The sequence below is a fragment of the Aptenodytes patagonicus genome, chromosome 10 (genome assembly GCF_965638725.1).
Source record: "Aptenodytes patagonicus chromosome 10, bAptPat1.pri.cur, whole genome shotgun sequence".
Lineage (NCBI taxonomy): Eukaryota > Metazoa > Chordata > Aves > Sphenisciformes > Spheniscidae > Aptenodytes > Aptenodytes patagonicus.
This window is the reverse complement of record NC_134958.1, coordinates 7,624,674-7,644,193: the sequence shown is the minus strand read 5'-3', so window position 1 is coordinate 7,644,193 and position 19,520 is coordinate 7,624,674. Positions and strand designations below refer to the sequence as shown.

The 19,520-nt window shown below is 48.1% G+C and overlaps 1 protein-coding gene across 7 annotated transcripts in view; it reads left to right on the top strand.

Moving 5' to 3' along the window:
- AKAP13 (A-kinase anchoring protein 13) overlaps positions 1-14,069 on the top strand; it is a 228,407-nt gene extending 214,338 nt beyond the window's left edge. For 5 of the 7 annotated variants that reach the window (XM_076347955.1, XM_076347960.1, XM_076347959.1 and 2 more), the window contains 7 exons: positions 80-244; positions 2,345-2,415; positions 2,945-2,989; positions 4,158-4,208; positions 4,611-5,060; positions 6,853-7,165; positions 8,285-14,069. In XM_076347955.1, coding sequence (XP_076204070.1) covers positions 80-244; positions 2,345-2,415; positions 2,945-2,989; positions 4,158-4,208; positions 4,611-5,060; positions 6,853-7,165; positions 8,285-8,334 — 1,145 coding nt within the window. In that variant the 3' untranslated portion in view covers positions 8,335-14,069. The remainder of the gene's footprint in view (positions 1-79; positions 245-2,344; positions 2,416-2,944; positions 2,990-4,157; positions 4,209-4,610; positions 5,061-6,852; positions 7,166-8,284) is intronic. The other 2 variants (XM_076347957.1, XM_076347958.1) reach the window with 2 other exon arrangements.
- Positions 14,070-19,520: the final 5,451 nt, after the last annotated feature.

Below are 19,520 nucleotides of genomic sequence, written 5' to 3'. Positions count from 1 at the left end.
GACCTGAGCTCAGGCAAGGATGAAAATAGCTCAGAAGCCTGAGGTGGTCTTTAACAGAGATATTGTTGCTTTTCATCAGTTGAACTGCTTCAGGACCTGGTGAACAGGAGCCTGGGCACTGCCCTCGGACAGCAGGTCAGCAGTACTGCCATGGAACAAGAAGGAGGAGTTGGCCCCATCTCTCTCCCTAGGAGGGCAGAAACTTTTGGAGGGTTTGACAGTCATCAGATGAATGCCTCCAAGTGTGAGTAGTTACATGTGTGCACATCAGCATTTCTTAATAATACATGTCATCGTATCTTGTTGCTTCAGAAGGACTCCAGCAGCTGGTGATTTGGGTTTCCCAACTCCTCTCCAATAATAGTTGATAGATTAAATAACAGATGAGGAAAAAAAGCCTACGTACAGGTGGAATGATGGTAGCTGAGAACCCATGGCTGCATGAGGATTAAACATCTGAACTCCTCACTCCTCTGTTCTCTCTCTAAATCATCCTTACTTCTTTACTTAAATGCCACATGAAAGCATTTGGCTTCTTAATAGATTAGATTCTTCACGTTATTATTGTAATATCTGCAGCTCTGTTCTTCACTTATCTTCCAGCAGGAGCCTGGTGCTGTTGCATTTGCGAATGGATGAGGATATTGCTGAATCAAGCACCTTCTCCCCTGGCTCTGCTCTCTATGCATTTGTGTTCCACATACAACTGCATGCGTTATTCCTGCAATTAAGTCTCTCCCAAAGAAATGTGTGAATATTTCTTTCAGCTGCATAGTTGGCTGCTTCCCAATGCTCTCTTTCTTTGCCCTAGTCATCAGAAACTTCCCTGTCCTCAAATTCCTTTCTCTGTGGTCTCACTCATACTCCCAATACAGCCAGTTTTGCTGTGCTAGTGTCTGTCTCAGCATTCGGATCATTGGACCTCGTCTGACCTTCTGCATTAAAGGAGCAGTGTTAGCTCTAGACAGGCAGACATGAGAAGTATGTAGAGGTTTTCCCAGCTCTGTTGGAAAGCTGCAAAGCCTTCCACAGGCCTTGTCATCATAATGACAAATATATTCACACTGGAGGGGTTTGTTTAGGGTTGTGCCTCTCTCTGTTGCAGTGATGAATGGGACAACCTCAGGCTGTTCATTGCGCGGCTCTAGGTTTGCTGTAGAAATGTCCTTTTTTGAATTAGATTGAAATTCAATAGTTGTAGGGTCTTGGGAGAATTTGGGAAAAGGATGCAGGGCCTGTTTGTTCAGCTGGAGGCCGGGAGGCATGAAACCTGGCTTTCGTCTCCAGTTCTTCTGTTCACAACCTGTGCAACCTTGGGCAAGGCTTATAACCTGACTCCACTTCATTCTCCCCTCCAGCAAGGCAGAAGGGAGGTGTTTCCTCCTGCAAAGAGGTGGAAGGTCCCAGGACGTGGCGCAGGAGAGAAGGTCTGTTAGGAGGACTTGAGGGTCAGTCTTTAATAGCAAAGCCTGCCTGGGGGGTGGTGGGAGGTGAGGGCCTTTGCACTAGGTACAGTGTCCTTCACGTTGCTGCAGATACAGGTGTATGTAAAGTTGTTTATCATTAAAAGAGTGGCAGTAGGGAGGTTACCACTGCAGGTGTGGGTTTTCCCCATGGCCTGCATCTCAGCTGGCAAGGGGAGTACAAGAGTCTTGGCGAGAGCTAGAGGACCGAAGAGCCATGCAACTCCTTCGCCACCCAGGAGCAGGAGGGTGGCACAGGCGGACAGTTGCAGCTCTCTTGGCCCCACAGGGGTCAGTTCAGTCCTGCTCAGGAGCACTGATAGGAGCCAGCCAGGGGGGAAGTTAGAAAGAGAAGTCCAGTGTCGCTTTGAAGATACAGGTTTCTGATAACTACGGTTAAGGATAAATTGTTTGCATAAAATTACACAGGGTATTGCACAGCAGTATCTGACCCAGCTGTAAATTGCACTTGCACAAGAGAGGCATTGAAACTATACCTGCAATAATATACCCTGATATGATACTGTTATTGTTGTCCATCTGCTCTTATTCTGCCTCGTGTCTTCTCAGCAAGTATTCCTTGGTAGTAGACAGCAGTGCGGGGGCTAGACAGAGCACCAGTTAATAGGAGTGTGCCGAATTTATCAGCACGTTGTCTGAAACCAAAGTCAATCCTAATCTGAATTCAGATCCGCTTTTTCTGGTGGTGCTGACATGTTCTGTATACGTAGGGAGCAAATGCATTTAGTTAGCGTCAAGAGCTCTGTGTCCCCTTTTGTGAAACATCTGAGTTTCCTGTATTAAGTTTCTCAGACATCAGCAAGTTCATCTATGGCTTAAAATGTTGAATAACCAGTATCACTGATGGCTTCTTCCTTTAGGTGGAGCGAAAGATGAAGGTGACGATGCTCAGGACCTTCGGCGAACAGAGTCGGACAGCATTTTAAAGAAGGTATCACTTGGTTTCTCTGTCTGCTGCCACTGAGTTCAGATTTCAAAAGAGTGACAGTTCGAGTCTTGAAAAATGCCTGAATTTCTTGACAATTAGATGTATCCTAGTAAGTTAAAAATAAAATAAAATTGGAAGTATGCAGCCAAAACTGCTTTGCTGTATGTAGCTAAAATCCTGACTTGAAAACCATTGCAAATCAGTAGTATTCCTTTGTGGCGCAGGTTATCTGCCATCTGTCTGCAGATCAGCTAAAGCATGTGTTTAATTATGCATTGTTATTGAAATGATAAGGTCAGCTATAACCTTGTACCTATTCTTGCTGTGGATCGATCCATCATATAACTACAAAATGATACCTAATTAACATTTTATTTTATATGATTTTAACTTGCCTACGAAACATGCATGAATTCTCCCAGAATGGAAGATGAAGGGGGGGGTTTAATGTGTCTGTCATTAGTTCAGCTTCAGAACACATTTGCTGTGATTTCTCATTTGTCCTCATATTAAATCTGTGATCTTTTCATAGGGTGGAAATGCTAATCTGATGTTCATGTTGAAAAGGAATAACGAGGTAAGAATTGATTCCGTTGCTCAGCTGTTTCCTTCATTTAAGTGGCAAGTGAATTTGTCTCAATAGGTGTTAATGTAGAAGAAAATACATTTCATTTGTTGAAGCGCATGTAGACTTTTAAATACATTAAGCTGAACCCACTGTGTTATTTATTTGTTTAACCTTGGATGTTCAGACAGGGAATTCACTGATTGTCATCTGCTTGCCAGCAGGATGATATGTGCTGATTATAGGCAGCAAGGGTTAATTACCACTAGGATGCGCAGGGCTGTATTTATTGTGCATCTGCAGACAGAGGGAGTTTAATTTTATGTTGCAGGTGCAGTGAATTGGGGCAATTAGATTTCTATTCTCCTTTTGATACACATTCATAACTCCCAATTAGCATTAATGGCAGAATGAGAAGCAGTTCTCTTAACACCAGCTATCACATCACTATTGCAAATACTGCGGTGTTTTTTCTTCTTCTTAAAAGTAATTGTAAGATGTGAGAGATTCAGAGAAATTTTTAGCTAGGCTAAAAATATATTTAGGGATAGGGCATTGCTCCAAAGTAGCTTGCTCTGTATTGATGCACGAGGTGTTTGCATTTACCTGTATTTTCAGAGAGCCTCCATGAACACACCTGCTGTACTCGTGTGCCTGCTGTATTGCAGTTTTTTTTGTCTAAAGACAGTGGGACTTGTATGGGTCAGCCAGGGGTGGAAGAGTACGAATAGTCCACATTCATTTTAAGATTTCTTCTTTTTTTGCCCCTTGAAGTTCTTCCCCTGGAATTTTTTAGTGAACTGCCGGGTTTCATCCCAATTACGCTGCTTGTTCTTGAGCAAGCTGATGCTGTGGGAAATGGTTTGCAGAGACAGCACGAGAGTTCCCATGAGGTCTGTGCAGTTCGGTGCTTCTGCAGACGTTTCCTCCCCTGCTGCACTGATGGCTAGGAAAGTGAGGAAGATGATGCCAGGCACCCCTGAGAGATGTCCAAGGGATGTATTTGTGTACTGGGGGATGATGCAGTCATTGCAAATGAAGAGTGAGAAAAATGAAGGTATAGAGGGATGGCCATACAGCTTGTCAGACCCACCGGTGGGTCACAGTGGAAAAGGAGGGTGCTTTACACATACCCTGGCACCCAGTGAGGTCTAATAGCAGTGCTTTTGTTTTCTCGCAGCAGGTCCTCCAAACCATTACCAGCCTCCATAAGCTGCTCAGTGCTTTGCAGGTAGGCTTGGCCATTCATCCCGCTTTTGCATGCCGCTTGCCTGAACTGTGCATCCCGCCAGCCGGTAACAGCCACTCGCGCTTCACCCCCCCATCTCCCCTTCCCCTTTGCCTGTCACATCCCTGCGTGGCTGAATACCCTGCAGCCAGCTTGCAGGCAGCGTGCTGGCAGCTCGTAGGAATGAGCTGCTGCCTAAGTGAACCGGTGCTTGCCTGAATTTGGGAAGCTGCTGAGGGAGATGCTTTGCCGGCATCCTCTGGTAGCCCAGCCATAAGGCAGCAGTGCTGAGCTGTGAATTTGGTGGGAGAAGAAGGGGTTCGATACGGCACCCTGAGGTTTTCAGGGATGGAACCTGTCTCCGTGGAGAGGGTGCTGCAGTGATTTGTGTCCCCTCTCTCCTAGGGCGTCGTGCTGCAGCAGGACACCTACATCGAGGACCAGAAGCTGGCTCTGAGTGAGAGGGCTCTGACCCGAAGCTTCTTCCGGCCGACCTCACTGCTGGAGCAGGAGAAACAGCGCAACCTGGAGAAGCAGCGCCAGGAGTTGGCCAACCTGAAGAAGCAGCAGACACAGCACCAGGAGGAGAGGCGGAGGAGAGAGAAGGAGTGGGAAGTCCGAGAGAAGGAGCTGGCAGAACAGGAGGCCCACCTGGCCCAGCGAGAAGAGCAGGTCCAGAGAGGGTGGCAGGATCTTGAGCGGGAGCGAGAGGAGCTACAGGTGAAGAAGGCCTCGTACCAGCTCGACCTGGAGAGACTTCGCACAGCGCAGAAGCAGCTGGAGAGGGAGAAGGCGCAGTTCAAGCAAGACGTGGAGCGATTAGCTCAAATGCGGCAAGAGCCTGACCACAACCAGGTAAATGATGCCAACAGCCAGGCTGCTGGGGAAGCCATGCCCTGCAGGGAGCTCCCGGACAGCTCCTGCGCCAACTGCATGCCAGCAGTGATAGACTGACACCAGCCCAGCCCTAGACATGTGGGGCCTGGTATTCAAAACTGGCTCTTTCCTTGCACGTGATGTGCAGGGCTGCATTTCTTGCACCTCCAGAGCTGCTGAGGCATTGCCAGTGTTGATGCAACATGGTGTATTTAGGATGCCTGGACAGTCCTGAGCAGTAGGTGGTTACAACAGCCTGAGCTCTGCCTGTTTTTCTATGCTGTGTGTTGGCAGACAGCAGAGCAGAGGTGACCAGCTTGCAGAGAAGGTGTCCTAGGCAATCCCAGGAGGTTGATACTGCCTTTGACATTGGCCTTCACCCCATGGGGGCTGAGCTCTGGGGAGCGGTCAGGCAGATGAGACGTCCTTCTCGGAAAAAGCCTGAGCGTTGTGGGTTACCTGCACCCTCCAGCTGTCATGAAAGCCACTTGCGAGGCTGATAACTGCAGAGGAAGGCTGTTTGTAAGCTTACATCCAGCTCCAAAAGCATTCTTGGTATCTAGCAAAGAGATGGGCATTGTTCCTGTCCTAAAGAGACTGGGCACCTGCAGTCTGGTCATGGCTCGGTGGGCAAAGGTCCCCAGCTCTGCTGCAAAAGGCTTCTGATGTGTGGCTGCCCACAACCAGAAAGCAAAGCCCACACGCAGATCCTGCTCTGTGCATTTTTCAGCAAGCTGGGGTTTATTTTTTTATAACTGTGCAGCAGTCTGGCTGAGGACAACAAGCATCTGTTGGCAAAACATGGGCTGTATTTGAACCTTAAGCCTGTTGTTGATCGTTCGTTTGTTTGTAACTCACTAATTCTGAACGTAATTTGCTTAGAGCTGTAGCAAAATTAGTTTATAAGTGTTGGATTGCAGAATGGAAATGATTTTGGGTGCCTGAATGGACTAATTGCGGAGCTCAGCAGTGAGCTCTGAAAAGCAAATCATCAGAGGAGGGCTTCTTCCCTCCCACCCCGGTTCCTGATCAGGCCAGAAGTTTTCCGAGCACACAGTGAAGCTGTTCCAGCATCGAGCACATGTAGACATGCGAAGGGTATGGGTGCTGTGGGAGAGGCTGAGAGGTAAAAGAACTGCGAGGCCTGGGGGATCGGGAGAAGGAAGCACCTTTTCGAGGCAGGTATCTTACTGGCATTTCAGACCTATTAATAGAGGGTTCAGTGAGGCTTTGTTGAGCTGTTGTTTTGATCTTCCCTTTGAATGTGCGGGCTCAATTACATCCTGAGACAGCTGTTAGGAAAAAAAAAAAAATCAAGAAAAATGTTTTTGCTTTCATCTTTTGCTTGGGAAGGCTTTCTTTGACACGTGCTGCTCCGGTGCTGTGTGCTGGTGTTCCCCTGCCGGAGAGGCATGCTTCTCCTTGGCCTTCTGCCACCATCTGTGTGCAGGAACGATGCAGGGTGAGTCTTGGTATCGAGATCTTAGAGAATATTTGCCCTTGGCTTGTTGATACATAGCATAGTACATGTAGGAGCAAAAGATACTGGAGTGTTACTCTTCACGTGCCTCGTTTCTTCATCTTAAACGGCAAGGCCGCCTTCTCTCATTGCTTTGCCTGGATGGGGAGCACTTTTTAGCTGGTGAATGGGCTGGATGTTCACAAGAACAACCTCTGTCTCTGTCAGTGGTCTGGGACACGCTTTTCCAATCCAGGTTCTCTGCTAACCTCTTTCATGCCCTAATGAAACAATTTTCTTTTCCTTTAATAGGTTTCAAATCTACATGAGAAACTTGCAAGAGTCCCCTCCCAGTCCAGCATCGATGACTCCTCCAAGCAGAAGAGCCCTTCCCTTCCTAAACAAGGGCACTTTGATGCAGAACTGTCTGTCTCCCCCAAAAGGAACAGTCTTTCAAGGACACACAAAGAGAAAAGCACTTTCCATTTGCTTAGCACAACAAACCAGACTAACAAGGCGGCTGAGGAACAGCCCCAGATGCCTACCCGACTCTTCAGTTTAGCCAAACCAAAGGAGAAGAAGGAAAAGAAGAAAAAGGGCAGGGGACATCGCTCCCAGCAGTCTGGTGAGTGTCAGGGGAGGTCATAGGTGTTTTTTCCTGTTCGGTGAGCTGGCTTTTCCCTCCAGCCAGCAAACTTGTGGAAGCCACGAAATCTAGCCTTGAATGTGGATGATAACATTTGAGGGATGGAGAAGATCAGCTGTGATGAGTGGAGTTCCCAGCTTGAAGTGATCTTCTCTGTGGGCTTTTCTGCCTGTTCTGCAGCCCCTGAGGTTGTCAGAGGGACACACTCTGCTCCCTGCTCCTTCCCTTCCCCGTCCCATCCTGAGCAGCCTCCATGGGCTGGATTCTCCCTGTATTTTTCAGCTTGCTCTGATTTGAGAAAGAAAATGTCCTGCTTCAGTGTATGTGCTTTCAGGAGCTGCTGCTGGGATGCTTCTGCCTGTTGCAGCCCCTGCGGCATTGCTGTCTGCTTTACCTCTGCTGTAGTTTGGAAGTGATACCCGCAACCCTTCTGGTGGCCTCTCCCTTCCCTTGAGCCGGTCTATCTTGTCTCTTGATCTGAAAAAAAACCATGCAGTTTTTTTCTCCGGTAGTTTTGCATCCCCTTAGGACTCAGTTCTGCACCTCGAACCTCTGACCCACATGAAATTTGATCTCACGCCCTCAGATGACCGGCTTATCCATATTAACTCACTGATGTTTTCCAACTTGTGCACAGGAAAGCTCAGCAATTATGAGATGTAATTTCATGGTAGCTCATCAGGGAACTGGACATCTTTTAAGATGTTTGGTTTCAGAAAGGTACCTTACACCAGGAAGCAGTAACAGCGTTCAAAACAAAGATTCAGAGGAAAAAAAAAAAAATTTAAAGCAATTCCAAAAGATTTCCATAGGGCAGAGGATTTAAATGTCAAACTGTTTCCAGAATCAAGCAGAACATCTTTGGGTATATTTAAAATGATGCAGAAAAGAGAAATTCGGTAGACTTGTAAGGCAACCCCAGGGAGCCAGAACAAACAGTGTTCAAGTGGGAACAACTCTAAGCAACATTTTGTGACATCTTTTAAGATGTCCAGTGGATTGGGCAGACAGCAGGGTTTCCATGTGCGTGGAGTCCCACTCTGCCTGCTGTATTCCTGTATTCCCATAGTGATTCCCACCTGTTTTTTTGTGCTGCAGATTCTCACTCATCAGAAGCACCTCCAGAGGGTGAGGAGATCTTCTGCTGAGCACGGACGGTTCCATCGGTCACTCTTGGCATTGGTACAGCGGACATCTCCCTGCCCGCTCCACAGCACGCTGGTGGTGCATGCATCTGACAAGCATCTGGAGGTTTTAAATAAAACATGTCATGAAGTCTGTTAAGTGGTGGGAAAGGGCCTCTCTCCTGTGGTTTTGCGTGAATTCACACCACAGAGGCTGACTGCACGGCAAATAGTACCGTCTCTCTGTGCAACCCTTGGGTTAAATGGATTGGGATAGATGTTTTCTGTCTCTTCTTACTGCTAAAGGATGAGAGAACATAGCCTTAATGGGTCTGTGCCTTCAAATTCCCCTTTTCTGGGGAACGTAACCAAAACCAAGCATTTAGCAAAAGATTAGGACTCAACAAATGGTGCGTACACACTGGCATATATAGATATACTGTATATATACATATATGTATCTATGTATCCACTGGGATATGCTTACAGTCTGTACAGCCAAGCTTAGCTCGGCCCATGGGGATAGATGATACCTGATGACTTTCAGGGAGCGTGTAGATATTAAATATCTTGCCCTTACTGCTCCGATTGTAACGCCATTGACTTGCACGCCCCTTTTGTGCTCATGGTATACGGACTGTTTGGTTTCAGAAAGGTACCTTACACCAGGAAGCAGTAACAGCGTTCAAAACAAAGATTCAGAGGGAAAAAAAAAAATTTAAAGCAATTCCAAAAGATTTCCATAGGGCAGAGGATTTAAATGTCAAACTGTTTCCAGAATCAAGCAGAACATCTTTGGGTATATTTAAAATGATGCAGAAAAGAGAAATTCGGTAGACTTGTAAGGCAACCCCAGGGAGCCAGAACAAACAGTGTTCAAGTGGGAACAACTCTAAGCAACATTTTGTTACACAGTCTCTGAGCTCCAGCTCACTCCTTCCCATCCCCTAAGCAAAGATTTTTTTTTTTTTGCCAGAATATAGTTCTCCAGTTGCGTTTGACATCCCTTCATTACAAGCCTGATGACTTACTGGAGAGATGGCTGAAAATCTGCTTTTAGGGACCTTTGTTCTGTTATTTGTATTTTTCTTCCCCTACTTTTTGTGTTAATGTTGGGCTTCTGTTTCTCTGGATTTTGTCAGCTTCCCTTGCTCGTTTCTAAGGCAGAATGAGACAACAGCAATTTCAGAGCACTTCAGTGAGATGTCGCAGGTCAGGGGACTGAGTGCTGTAAGCAGAGCGAACTCCAAAGAGGCGGCTCCTAGTTCCTATGCCTATACAATACCGTGCACTTATTAACCGTTTCTGGGGAGATAATAACATTCTCGTGGACAGAAACGCTGTGGGACAGGTCCAAAGGTCCAGCGTGGCAGGTCCGTTTCCATTGCCGTGGGCTCTAGGGTGAAAGTGTCCGTGTGTCCCCGTGTTGCCATCAGCAGAAGGGGAAGGTCTGAGGGTGGCTCTCGCTGTGCCGACTGTGAGGTGTTTGTAGAGCTGTTGAATACAGGGATGTGTTCAGCGGGGGAAAAGAAATGCAGCAAGCCAAACTTTTTTCCAAAATTATTGTTCTTCCAGACCCTCCCAGGGGAATTGCCCGAGTGGATTTGTAAATGGTTACGAGACACTATCAGCTTCAAAATAGCTCAAGGGTTTGCTCAGAGTTTGAAGCTGTCAAGTGTATTTCCTTTCCTACCAGTTTTTCTTAAAAAAAAAAAAAACAAAATATTTTTCTTCTTGCACTATTGTTTGATTTCAGTTTGCTCTCTGGCTTCTCACAAGCTAGTAGCCCGCAGCAGTTTTCAGAGTTCGGTGCTGATGAGTATCAGCAGCATTGATGGTGAGGTGGATGCTTAGACTGGTCTGTCTTGGTCAGTGCAGGAATCCTAAACCGCCTGCTTGCTTTTGAAGCTCTCTAAACTATTAAGACTCAAAAAAAAAAAAAAAAAAAAAAAAAGAAGAAAGGAAAAAGGTTTGAGATTTATTTTATTTTGCTTTTTTTAATATTATTTGGTGCTTGTTCTTAATTGCAAGCAGGGCTTGCAAAAAATATTTATCTTTCTGTTTATTTGAAAGAGTTCTTTTTTTAAAAGAAGTTTACTTGGTTTTATTTTTTTATTTCTTTTTACTTTTTATTTTGCTTTTGTTTGGGGGTTTGAAGGGTGGTTTGGGTTTTTTCTTTCCTTTTTTTTTTTTCTTTTTTTTTTCTTTTTTTTCCCTCCTTACCAAGAGATTGGTAAATCAAATGTTCTTATCTCCCTGGTTCCTACAAAACTCAGGGTTTGGGCAGTGCTGCTTAGCAGCCCATGCCATGCCCAGAGTTACACAATTTCAACTGAGAGCTTTCTTTAAGGCAGAGCATCTTTGGGCCAAAAAAAGTCTGGAAAAAGCAGCAGTGGCTTCAGACAGCCTCCTCCTATCAGTTAGTTTCCTTGTTTAAATATTTTGTTTAGATTTTCTCATACCTCTAGGAGGCAAAGGAAAAAGCAAAACATGGAGCATCTTGCAGTGATGTGAGGGTCCGGTCGCTTCTCCAGGGAGATACAGGCATCTCTCCTGAACCTGAAGGGAGCTGAAGGAGGCACGTGCTGGTGTTGTGGAGTTACCTTTTTCATAAGAAAACCACCAATTTTGGAAAACAACTTCTGCCCTGCTATTAATATATCTGCAAAAATGAATGTGCCAAGCTGAAATTTTTGGAAACCAAAGCAGTGCATGGCTCATTTACTGTTGTGTAAACAGAGATCAGGTCCCTGGTATTTCTGAAAGTTCCCCTCGGTCTGTAATAGCTTTTGCCAGTATGAGCTTTTCTTTTCATCCCTCTGTCTTTTTGCCAGTCCCAACACATCTGGAATTTGCGACACGGGAATGTCCCATGGCTCTGAGGAGGGCATCAAAAGGGAGACGCGTGACCCAGGGCAGCAGGGCTGAGTCCCTGCCTGGCTTGACCATCTCTTCTGACCTGTGCAAATCAAAAAGAACATTCAGTGCCCTAAATGAAAATAGTATTTGCTAAGCGATCTCCAAAGGTTCCCACGGTTCCTTGTCAAAGAAACCATGGGCGTGAATCAGAAATACACTGACTGGCAATACTGCGTATCAAGGCTGTTTGTCTTAAATTCTGGTGGACAGACCTTTGTCCCTGAAGGATGTATGTTACTGCATGATTCACTTTTTTGGAATGAAGCCTTTACTCCCACACTGCTTCCTCCTCCTTTCACCTTTAGGAAAGTGAGGGCTTGTTTTTATCTCTTTAGCCTTTTATTTCCCCCCCCTCTCAGGTTTTCTTTGGAAAGGCTTGGCATAGGTTCCCAGAGTTGGATTCCCGTTCTGATCCCTGCAGGTTGCCTAGGGTTGTCTGCTAGAGTACGGTCCCAGCTTTAAAGTCTTTCCTCTTCCTGGCCTTAAAATTGCATTTGCTCCAGTTCCACACCTGGCATCCATCCTGCAGTTGTTGAAAGCGTGTTACTTCTTCAACCCAGCCTGATGCTGTATCTGGTTCCCAGAGCCGGTCCCTTGATCCCATTTGGAGCACCCAAACCACCCCGTTTTGCATTGGGTTCCTGGGACACAGAGCAGGTTCAAAAATGTCTGTGCAAAGCCCGTGTTGTTGGAGGGAGAAGAGGACCCTGCAAGGGCTCTCGGAGCTTTTTTTGCTAGTGTTTCATGGAGGGGAAAAATCAGACTTTCTTTTCTTGGGCTTTTCTTAGCCTGGTCTTTATCACCGCCCAACAGAAGGGGTTTCAATGACCGGGGAATTGGGAGTGCAGGCTCAGATGAAGTACAAAAGTGGTCAGTGTTAGCTGGGCGTGCCAGAATATCCCGGCGATAGAGAGTAGCTGTAGCAAATGATGTGAGACTCGATGGAGTTGTGTGGGGTTGGCCTTAGCTTCTTTTAAGTGAAGTGATCATCTCAACATGTAACTTGGTGTCAGTTTGATGCCATAAAGCACTTTAAATGGAACTGGTCTTGTCCCTTTTCATTTTGGTTACGTGGAGACAATCAGCTTTGCCATTTTTCCCCCCACTGCATCCCCAGCAAAATCCGAGCTGCAAGTAGGCATATTCCTGGTTTGGTTTGACTTTACCCCGGGAGGGGAGGAAGGGCCAGCTTTTTGTATTATTTTTAGACTAAAGTGGGTGTGAATCTGACTACAGTCCCGCTGCAGACAGGGTGAGTGGCAGGACCAGAGGAACTGGCTTCTGATGGCTCAGGTATATCCCCCGGCAGAGCACATGCCGGTGTCACCGTCACCTTCCTCACAGCGGGTACTGCTGCCGGTAGGGAAGCTGTCCCGCCAGCGGTTTGCCCTCCACCTCCTTTTCCTTGGAGAAACCCAGAGCAAAGGAGGTGTTGGGGGGATGGGGGGATACAACCAAATAAGTGAAGTGAGGCCCTTTCCGTGCACTAAGTTATTTACTGTCCAGGCCATTGGGAGACCTCCCAGGTGCCATCCCTGGGGCAGGAGCTCTCACCACCGCTGAGGGTGGGCTCTTTTCACTCTTGAAGTTTGACCACTGCTGAGAAGCACAGTAATGCCATTAGCTTGTGCGGATTTGTACTGCCTTTCAAAGGCACGAGCATCCATAGGGTCCGATCATCTTTGCACCTTCCTTGAGGCACTAGGATATCTCAAAGCTGTTGCTGAAACACCCAAATCCAGTCCTTCCAAATGCCACGGAGTCAGAAGAGCTTCATCAAGTGCCAAATCCCAAGGAAGCTGTCTAGAATGTCTGTGGCATGGGGCAAGGGAGGACTGGGCAGGGGGCACAGGAGAGTATCTGCTAAAATCCCACGAAACATTCCTTGTTAACCAGAACTCTGGAAATTATTCTGCCTGCTGGCCAGGTTTGGGAATTTAACATAATTTAAGGCACCCTTTTAGATAAAAAACCTCCCCTGCTGCTCATAACTCTTGCTTCTTTTGTCAGAAAGGGCAGCGATCAATGATTCTGATCCGGTGATGCAGCTAAGTTTTAAAGATAGGCGAGCTGAACTGGCTTAATCTCATAGACCTCGTGCTCTTGAGTGATGGGAAGCGTAACGCTGGCTCCCTTCCCACCTGCGTTTTCAGGGCTCGGTGCCCTTTCTTTCCACACGCATTTCACTGACACTGATGCTTTGCCCAAATATATTCAGCTTCCGTTGCTTGGGGGGAGGGGGGAACAGGATAACATTCACTGCTTTGCATACAGCTGTAAGCTTCGTATGTATTTAAGCTGTCTGTAGGTATCCATCCTTTCCGTGCTCTAAAGTATTTTACTATTTTCTTTATTGATATTAAACACTGACTCAAAAAAAAAAAAAAAATCTCTCTCCAGTTCAGTTCGCCTATGGTTAAAGTTTAGCCTGGTGTTTCTTTTGTACTAATATGGAATGCACTTAAGTAATTCCCAGAGCGTTGAGGAGGTGTATTATAATAACCTGATATACCTCTGCTTTTGGTTTGTTTCTTAAAAAAAAAAAATAAATAAAAATGCTTTGCATTTTCATGTTGAACCTGTTAAAAAAAAAGTTTAAAAAAAAAAAAGTTGAAAAAAAGAGTTTTTAAAAAAGAGGGTAAAACCTAATTGCTGTATGTTAATTTGTAATTATGTAAAAAGTGAGCAGGTTATTGACTGTAAAATTCTTCAGTTTTTCTGTAACTTGCCAGAAACCATTAGGTTTTGTAACAAGCTTTTATTTATCTTCCTTTTTAGTTATCAGCATCAACCTCTTGTAAAGTCATTTTTCCTCTAAATAAATTTGATTTTAAGTCTGAGTTTTCTGCCCGATTCATTTCCACAGCTTTGGTGTTTCTGCTGTTGACTTTGTTGCACGGAGGCTGAATGAACAGACGTAACCCTACCTGTAATCAAATGTTTGCATTGCTTTTATCATCTGGATGCCAGTCTGCACCCACTGGACTCTTTAACTTACTTTCCTTCTCTTGGAAGAGTTGCGTTTTGCTGAAGGGCATATGGCCATAATGATATTCAGCTCCCTGGGTTTTTTTCCCCCGCACACACAGGGCCTTTCATCTTTTTACAAGAAGAGGAAGTGTCGCAGCCGTTATCTCGGCCACTTCAGCTCCATAAACTGCGATAAACGGCAGTCTGATGGCTGCATGTGCCGTCTTACGGCATAGAGTTTCTGTAACCCACTGAACTAGCTCTGCGTCTTCGGCAAACCCTAGCCACAGGGGGTTTGATCTCATTTGGCTGAGAGAACTGGAGATGCCATGTCTCATCACGGGGGCGGGGATGGGAGAGGAGGAGGGACGTTTGCACCCATGACGCGGTGTGCTTTACCTATTTCCACGTCCCCCGCAAGAGGAGGCCCAGCAGAAACGCTGTAGCCGGTGTCCAGGTCATTCCTCTCGCCTGGGGAGGTGAAGGTACGTCGTGTTCCCAGTGCCTGCAGGCATCGGTCCAGGCAGAAGAGGGTGCCAAAAGTACAGAGCCGAAGCAGAGTTTGCTCCGCAGCGCGATGAGGAGCTGGCACAGAGGACCACGACGGCCGGAGTTTCTCCACCATCATTTTCTTTTACCTGGAAAAGCAATCACGGCTGCCCCTGTACCACTAGTCCTGCATGGGACTCGAGCATCCTCTCCCCAGGCGGAAGGAGCAGGGAGACCTGCACCCTTCATCCTCTGCGTATGGATTTTGAGGCAGAGGAATTGCTTCATTTCCATCTATTATTTCACTTATCTTCAGAGGTGAGATAGGGAAGGAGAGAGGATGCCTGAGGAGAATCAGATGTATTGATCAAAGCCTTCAGGTCATCGACGTGAACGCTGCTTGGCGGTGTTGGGTTGTTTCTCAACAGGCGTTAGGAAATGCCAATCCACCCTCCTGTGCCCCCTTAGCCAGCAGTGCACTGCATGTATTTTTCCCCGTCTTCACGTCTGTGTTGCATGTGCCGTTCTACAAACCTGAATCATGTCAATGAACCCAAACCTACACCCTGTCACGCAGCACTTGGTCCGAGACTGGCAGCTCCCTGGGTGTGAGACAGGAGATGAAAGAGCTCATTTATCTCAACAGCTATTCAGTAGTCCTCATTTTATTTGCATTCCCATTTGTCCCAGCTCACCTATTTACCGAAGCAAATAAAAGCTTTTGCCGAACCGTCGGCTCCTGTGTATAGTGTTCAAAGAGCACGTTTTCCCGTGGCCCCTCTTGGCTCTGCAACCCGGATGCCCGACAAAAGCACCGCTCGGGTTACCCCAAGCCTTTGCGTTGCTGCGGTAGAATAACGGCTGCTGCTGCTGCTGGAAGTGTGAGATGCTGCTGCTGGCAGCGCTGGTTCACCAGGCTGCTACGATACAACGGGCATTGGTCGTGAGAGGAGGAAGAGCGTATTTACTGATGACAAATCACATGTAGAAAACCAAATTCTTGCTGAATCAAGCTCCTGCCAGGGAAAGGCTGGGGTGCAGGGCAAACTAGGCAGCGTGAGCTTCTCCCGTCCTGCACATTGCAAACAAAACCACCCCTGTTTCCATAGGGCAGAGGGGAGCCTGGGCGTGCAATGCAAATTGCCATTGGCAGAGGAGGAAACGAAGGACCCCACCTCGCCAGGCCATCTCCATGTGGCAATTTGAATATCCTAAACCAGCTTTCCACAATTCATCCGCAGTCCACGCTCTGAGCCATTACAGCACGGCTAAGATGATGAAATGGACGTTCTCCCCAGACTACATGGGTCAACTATTTCAGATGGTCCCCAAGCAGTAGTGATGTGTTTCTGAGCATCCCAGATTTCTTGCCCAGGCCCGGCTTTTCCTTAGCAACCGAGGTTAGGGCAAAAGGTCTCTGCGGGGCCATGTGGTGGGCCACCTGCATGTGGATGGATTTTCACTGGCACCTTCACCTAAAAGGGGTCATAAAGGATCCTTACACTTGGATGGGACTCTTAAAAGGAGCATTGGCAGGCGCAGGAGAGGCTCTTCGGAAATACAGTTTAGTGACACCTTTAACATTTGCGTTACCTGCGTTCCCCCTTTCCGGCCCTTGCTGGGTTCAGTCCCGGCGCTGGCTCCAGGGTGAGAAATTGGAGATCTGGGAGGACACAGGTGCGAGCTGGGCTGGGGCTTGCAGACAGGCTGCTCATTCACGGATGTTTTATTAAGAGAAGGAAAGGCAAAACCCTAATTAGTTCAGTGAGTGAGTGAGATGCCTTGTGATCAGATACAAGGTGAATGGTAAAGGAATGGCTTACCTTTGCCGTAGAAGGCACCTGGGTTCTGTCAATTAGTTAGAGGGATGTTAAATACTGCAAATGTGTTGATTTTTTGGGGGTTGGAACATGTTTAAATTAAGGGGAAAATTAATATTTGACACTAGCAACTGATATGAGAGCCCATACGAGTGAGCACCCCCAGCCCTCACAGGGATGGGTAGACTCAATGGGTGCCCCTCATCCCCCCAAAAAAGCCATCTTCACACCTCGTGAAATACCCCCCGAACAAGGCTTTGCTCCAGAGCCTGCTCTCCTGCCCTCCGTTCCAAGGTGGCTCAGGGGAGGATGCTGCAGGTTCGGGACCAGCTCCCCCCACCCTGCTGCCTGCACAGCCCTGTCCCGCTCTCCCTGCATCCTGGGGCACCTTTTGCGTGTCGATAACTTGTTCAACAAGGCTATAAATAGCAACCTTCGCTCTTGGCCGGAGGACATCCCGGCGCCTCAGCCAGGCGTCCCCAGCGGGACGGAGCTGAGGTTTGTTTCCTGCTCCGCGATGGAGCAGGGCTGAGCCCCGGGAGGGTCCCTGGGGGGGCTTGTTTAAAGTCCTTTTGCTCTCTCCTTTCTTTACGGTCCATCCCTCGCACAGATGTAGTTCAGCTGGCAGCTCCTGATACCCCCTGACCTCTTGCTGCAGCCTGGCGTCTCTCCCTCCGGCACTTGGCGTCTCCAGACGCTCTTTCTTTCCTCTTTCCTTTCACCAAAGAGCTGCTTCTCACCAGCCGCATCTTTCCAGTGAGCCTAATTAGGCAGGAGCCTAATTAGAGCCGAGCAGGAGCGGTGAGTCATTAGCAGAGCCCTGTGGGAAGCCCCAAAGCAGCCGTAAGCCCGGCAGGGCGGCAGCGTGGGCAGAGGAGGGGGCCGGGAAGCGGTGGGGGCTCGGCTGGGTGCAGAGGAGCGGCCGTCGGAGGGAAGCGGCTCCTGTTTGTGTGTGCATGTTTAATTCCTCCAGACAGTGACCCAGAAATGGAGTAATGCGTGTTTACCCGCCGCCCTGCACCTGCCGGAGAGCCAAGCGGCAACACGCCGCAGGCCCTGGTGCTGCTGCGCTCGCGTCAGGGCAGGGGATGCCTGTCCATCCTAGCCAGCCAGGGAAGTTAGAAACCAAAAGGGCTTTTTCTGGAGGCCCCTAAGCTTTTTTTCTCCTTGTTTTGTTTCTACTCATCCTTTTTAATACATGGCTATCCCCCGCGATGGAGCGGAGCCAGCGTCCTGGGGACTGGCTGCCTGCTGGTGGCTGTAGGGAGAAGGGTCCCTGCTGGGGTAGAAAAAGAGAGTAAGGGGAGCAGCAAAGGGCAGACTTGCAATGTTTTCTCTGGACGGAGCCACAGGACTGGGGTTAGGTGTGGTGCCGGGACTGAGAGATGGGACTTTCTATCGGTGATTAAATCACGTCCTGGCTGAAGTGCCAGTGGCTTTTTAACGAGCACAGGTTGTGCCATCCTGGCATGGCTCTGGACCATTCCTCCAGCCTCAGCTGGGAAGGGAGGGCTTCCCCAGAGAGCCAGAACTGAAAAAACACAAATTATTTGATTCCTCAGCAACATGGTCCCTGAGGGATGTCAGGAGGAACGAAAGGACACCTTGGATAGCCAGGATCGGTCCTCTCGAACCCTTCCGCCATCTTCATTTAGAGGGGGGCACACAAATACAGAGGGGTCCTTGTGCACGGTGTCTGTGAGACACGGCCATCAGTGGTGCAGCGTGCGCTGGGGAGAGGGAAGTGAGATGTCCAGGCGCTGACAGCATGAAAGCCAGGCTTTCTTCCACCTAATTGGATTTGTTATTCAGCTGAGAACCGCTGAATGGCTTGGGTGGGCTCTGAGCTTGCGATTTCAGTGAGGAAGTCAGGACGACGCGGTAAAGTAGGTCACACTGCTGCAAACAGGGTTGATGGTTTTGCACAACAGCCGATGATGTTAAATAAGGAGGTGGTGAAATGGAAAGAAAAGGGAGATTGTAAGGAGGAAGAAAAAAATGAGCTCAGCCGCTGCTATTCACTCCCACCAGGAGTCCCTGCTGCAGGCTCCCATCTTGGCCCCCCCCTCAGCACTGCTGCCTGTACCCGTAGGGCACTGGGCTCCTGCTCTGCACTGGAGCAAGAGGGATTGGGCCCAGTTTATATTTCCAGTTGGTTGTGGGGAGCTGGGGGCAATGGTTTCTCCTGCTCTTGGAAGCTTAACTTCATTCATGAACAGCGTTTCCTGGGGTGGCAGTTTGTGAGCCTGGCCCCTCTACAGAGTCTGAACCGTGTTGGGTTTATCCCAAGGGAGAAGGTGCACGGGGAACAGGAAAACAATTTGACATGGGACATACCGCGGGGAGGATGTGCAATGCTGGGGCATTAATTAACATGCAGGAGAAGATGACAAGCCAAGGACACGAGGCTTCAGTGCTCTGTGTCATGGATGAATTTGAAAGCATGTTGGATGGCTGGAAAAAACACTCCTCCACTCCAATTGTGTCTAAAATGCCAGAGCCAGCCTCTGGATGGATGTGGGGCTTCCTCAGACACCAGAGGTATTAAATCACCAGCTTACACTGCTTTTAATTGACTCTAGTGACAAAGGGAGAGCGAGCTCAGATGATAATTCCCTGTAGGGCTTCACCGCACAATAGTATTATTTCAAGGGCAGCTGGGGTCAGGCTGGGAAAATGCATGTTTAAGAATCCACAAGGCACTATGAGTTTCATTTAAATAAGCCATAGGAGTATCAGCCTTTTGCATCTGGGGAGGTTCAACATGGTCAGTCCCTGGGGATGGAGGTCCCGAGACCTGGGCCTGGGAGAGGTCTGGTCCCGCTAGCTGCCTGCCCAGTCCCGTCTCCGAGCATCTCCCTGCCCTCGCCTCCCAAATGCTTTTTGGAGGGTGGGGAGCACCCCGTTACAGAGCTGGGGAACCGAGGTGGAGAGAGCCTATGGACAAGCTCCAGACCGGGCCAGAGGGTGGGCTGAAAGGACTTGTGTCCTGTCCAAGCCCTCCTGTGGGAC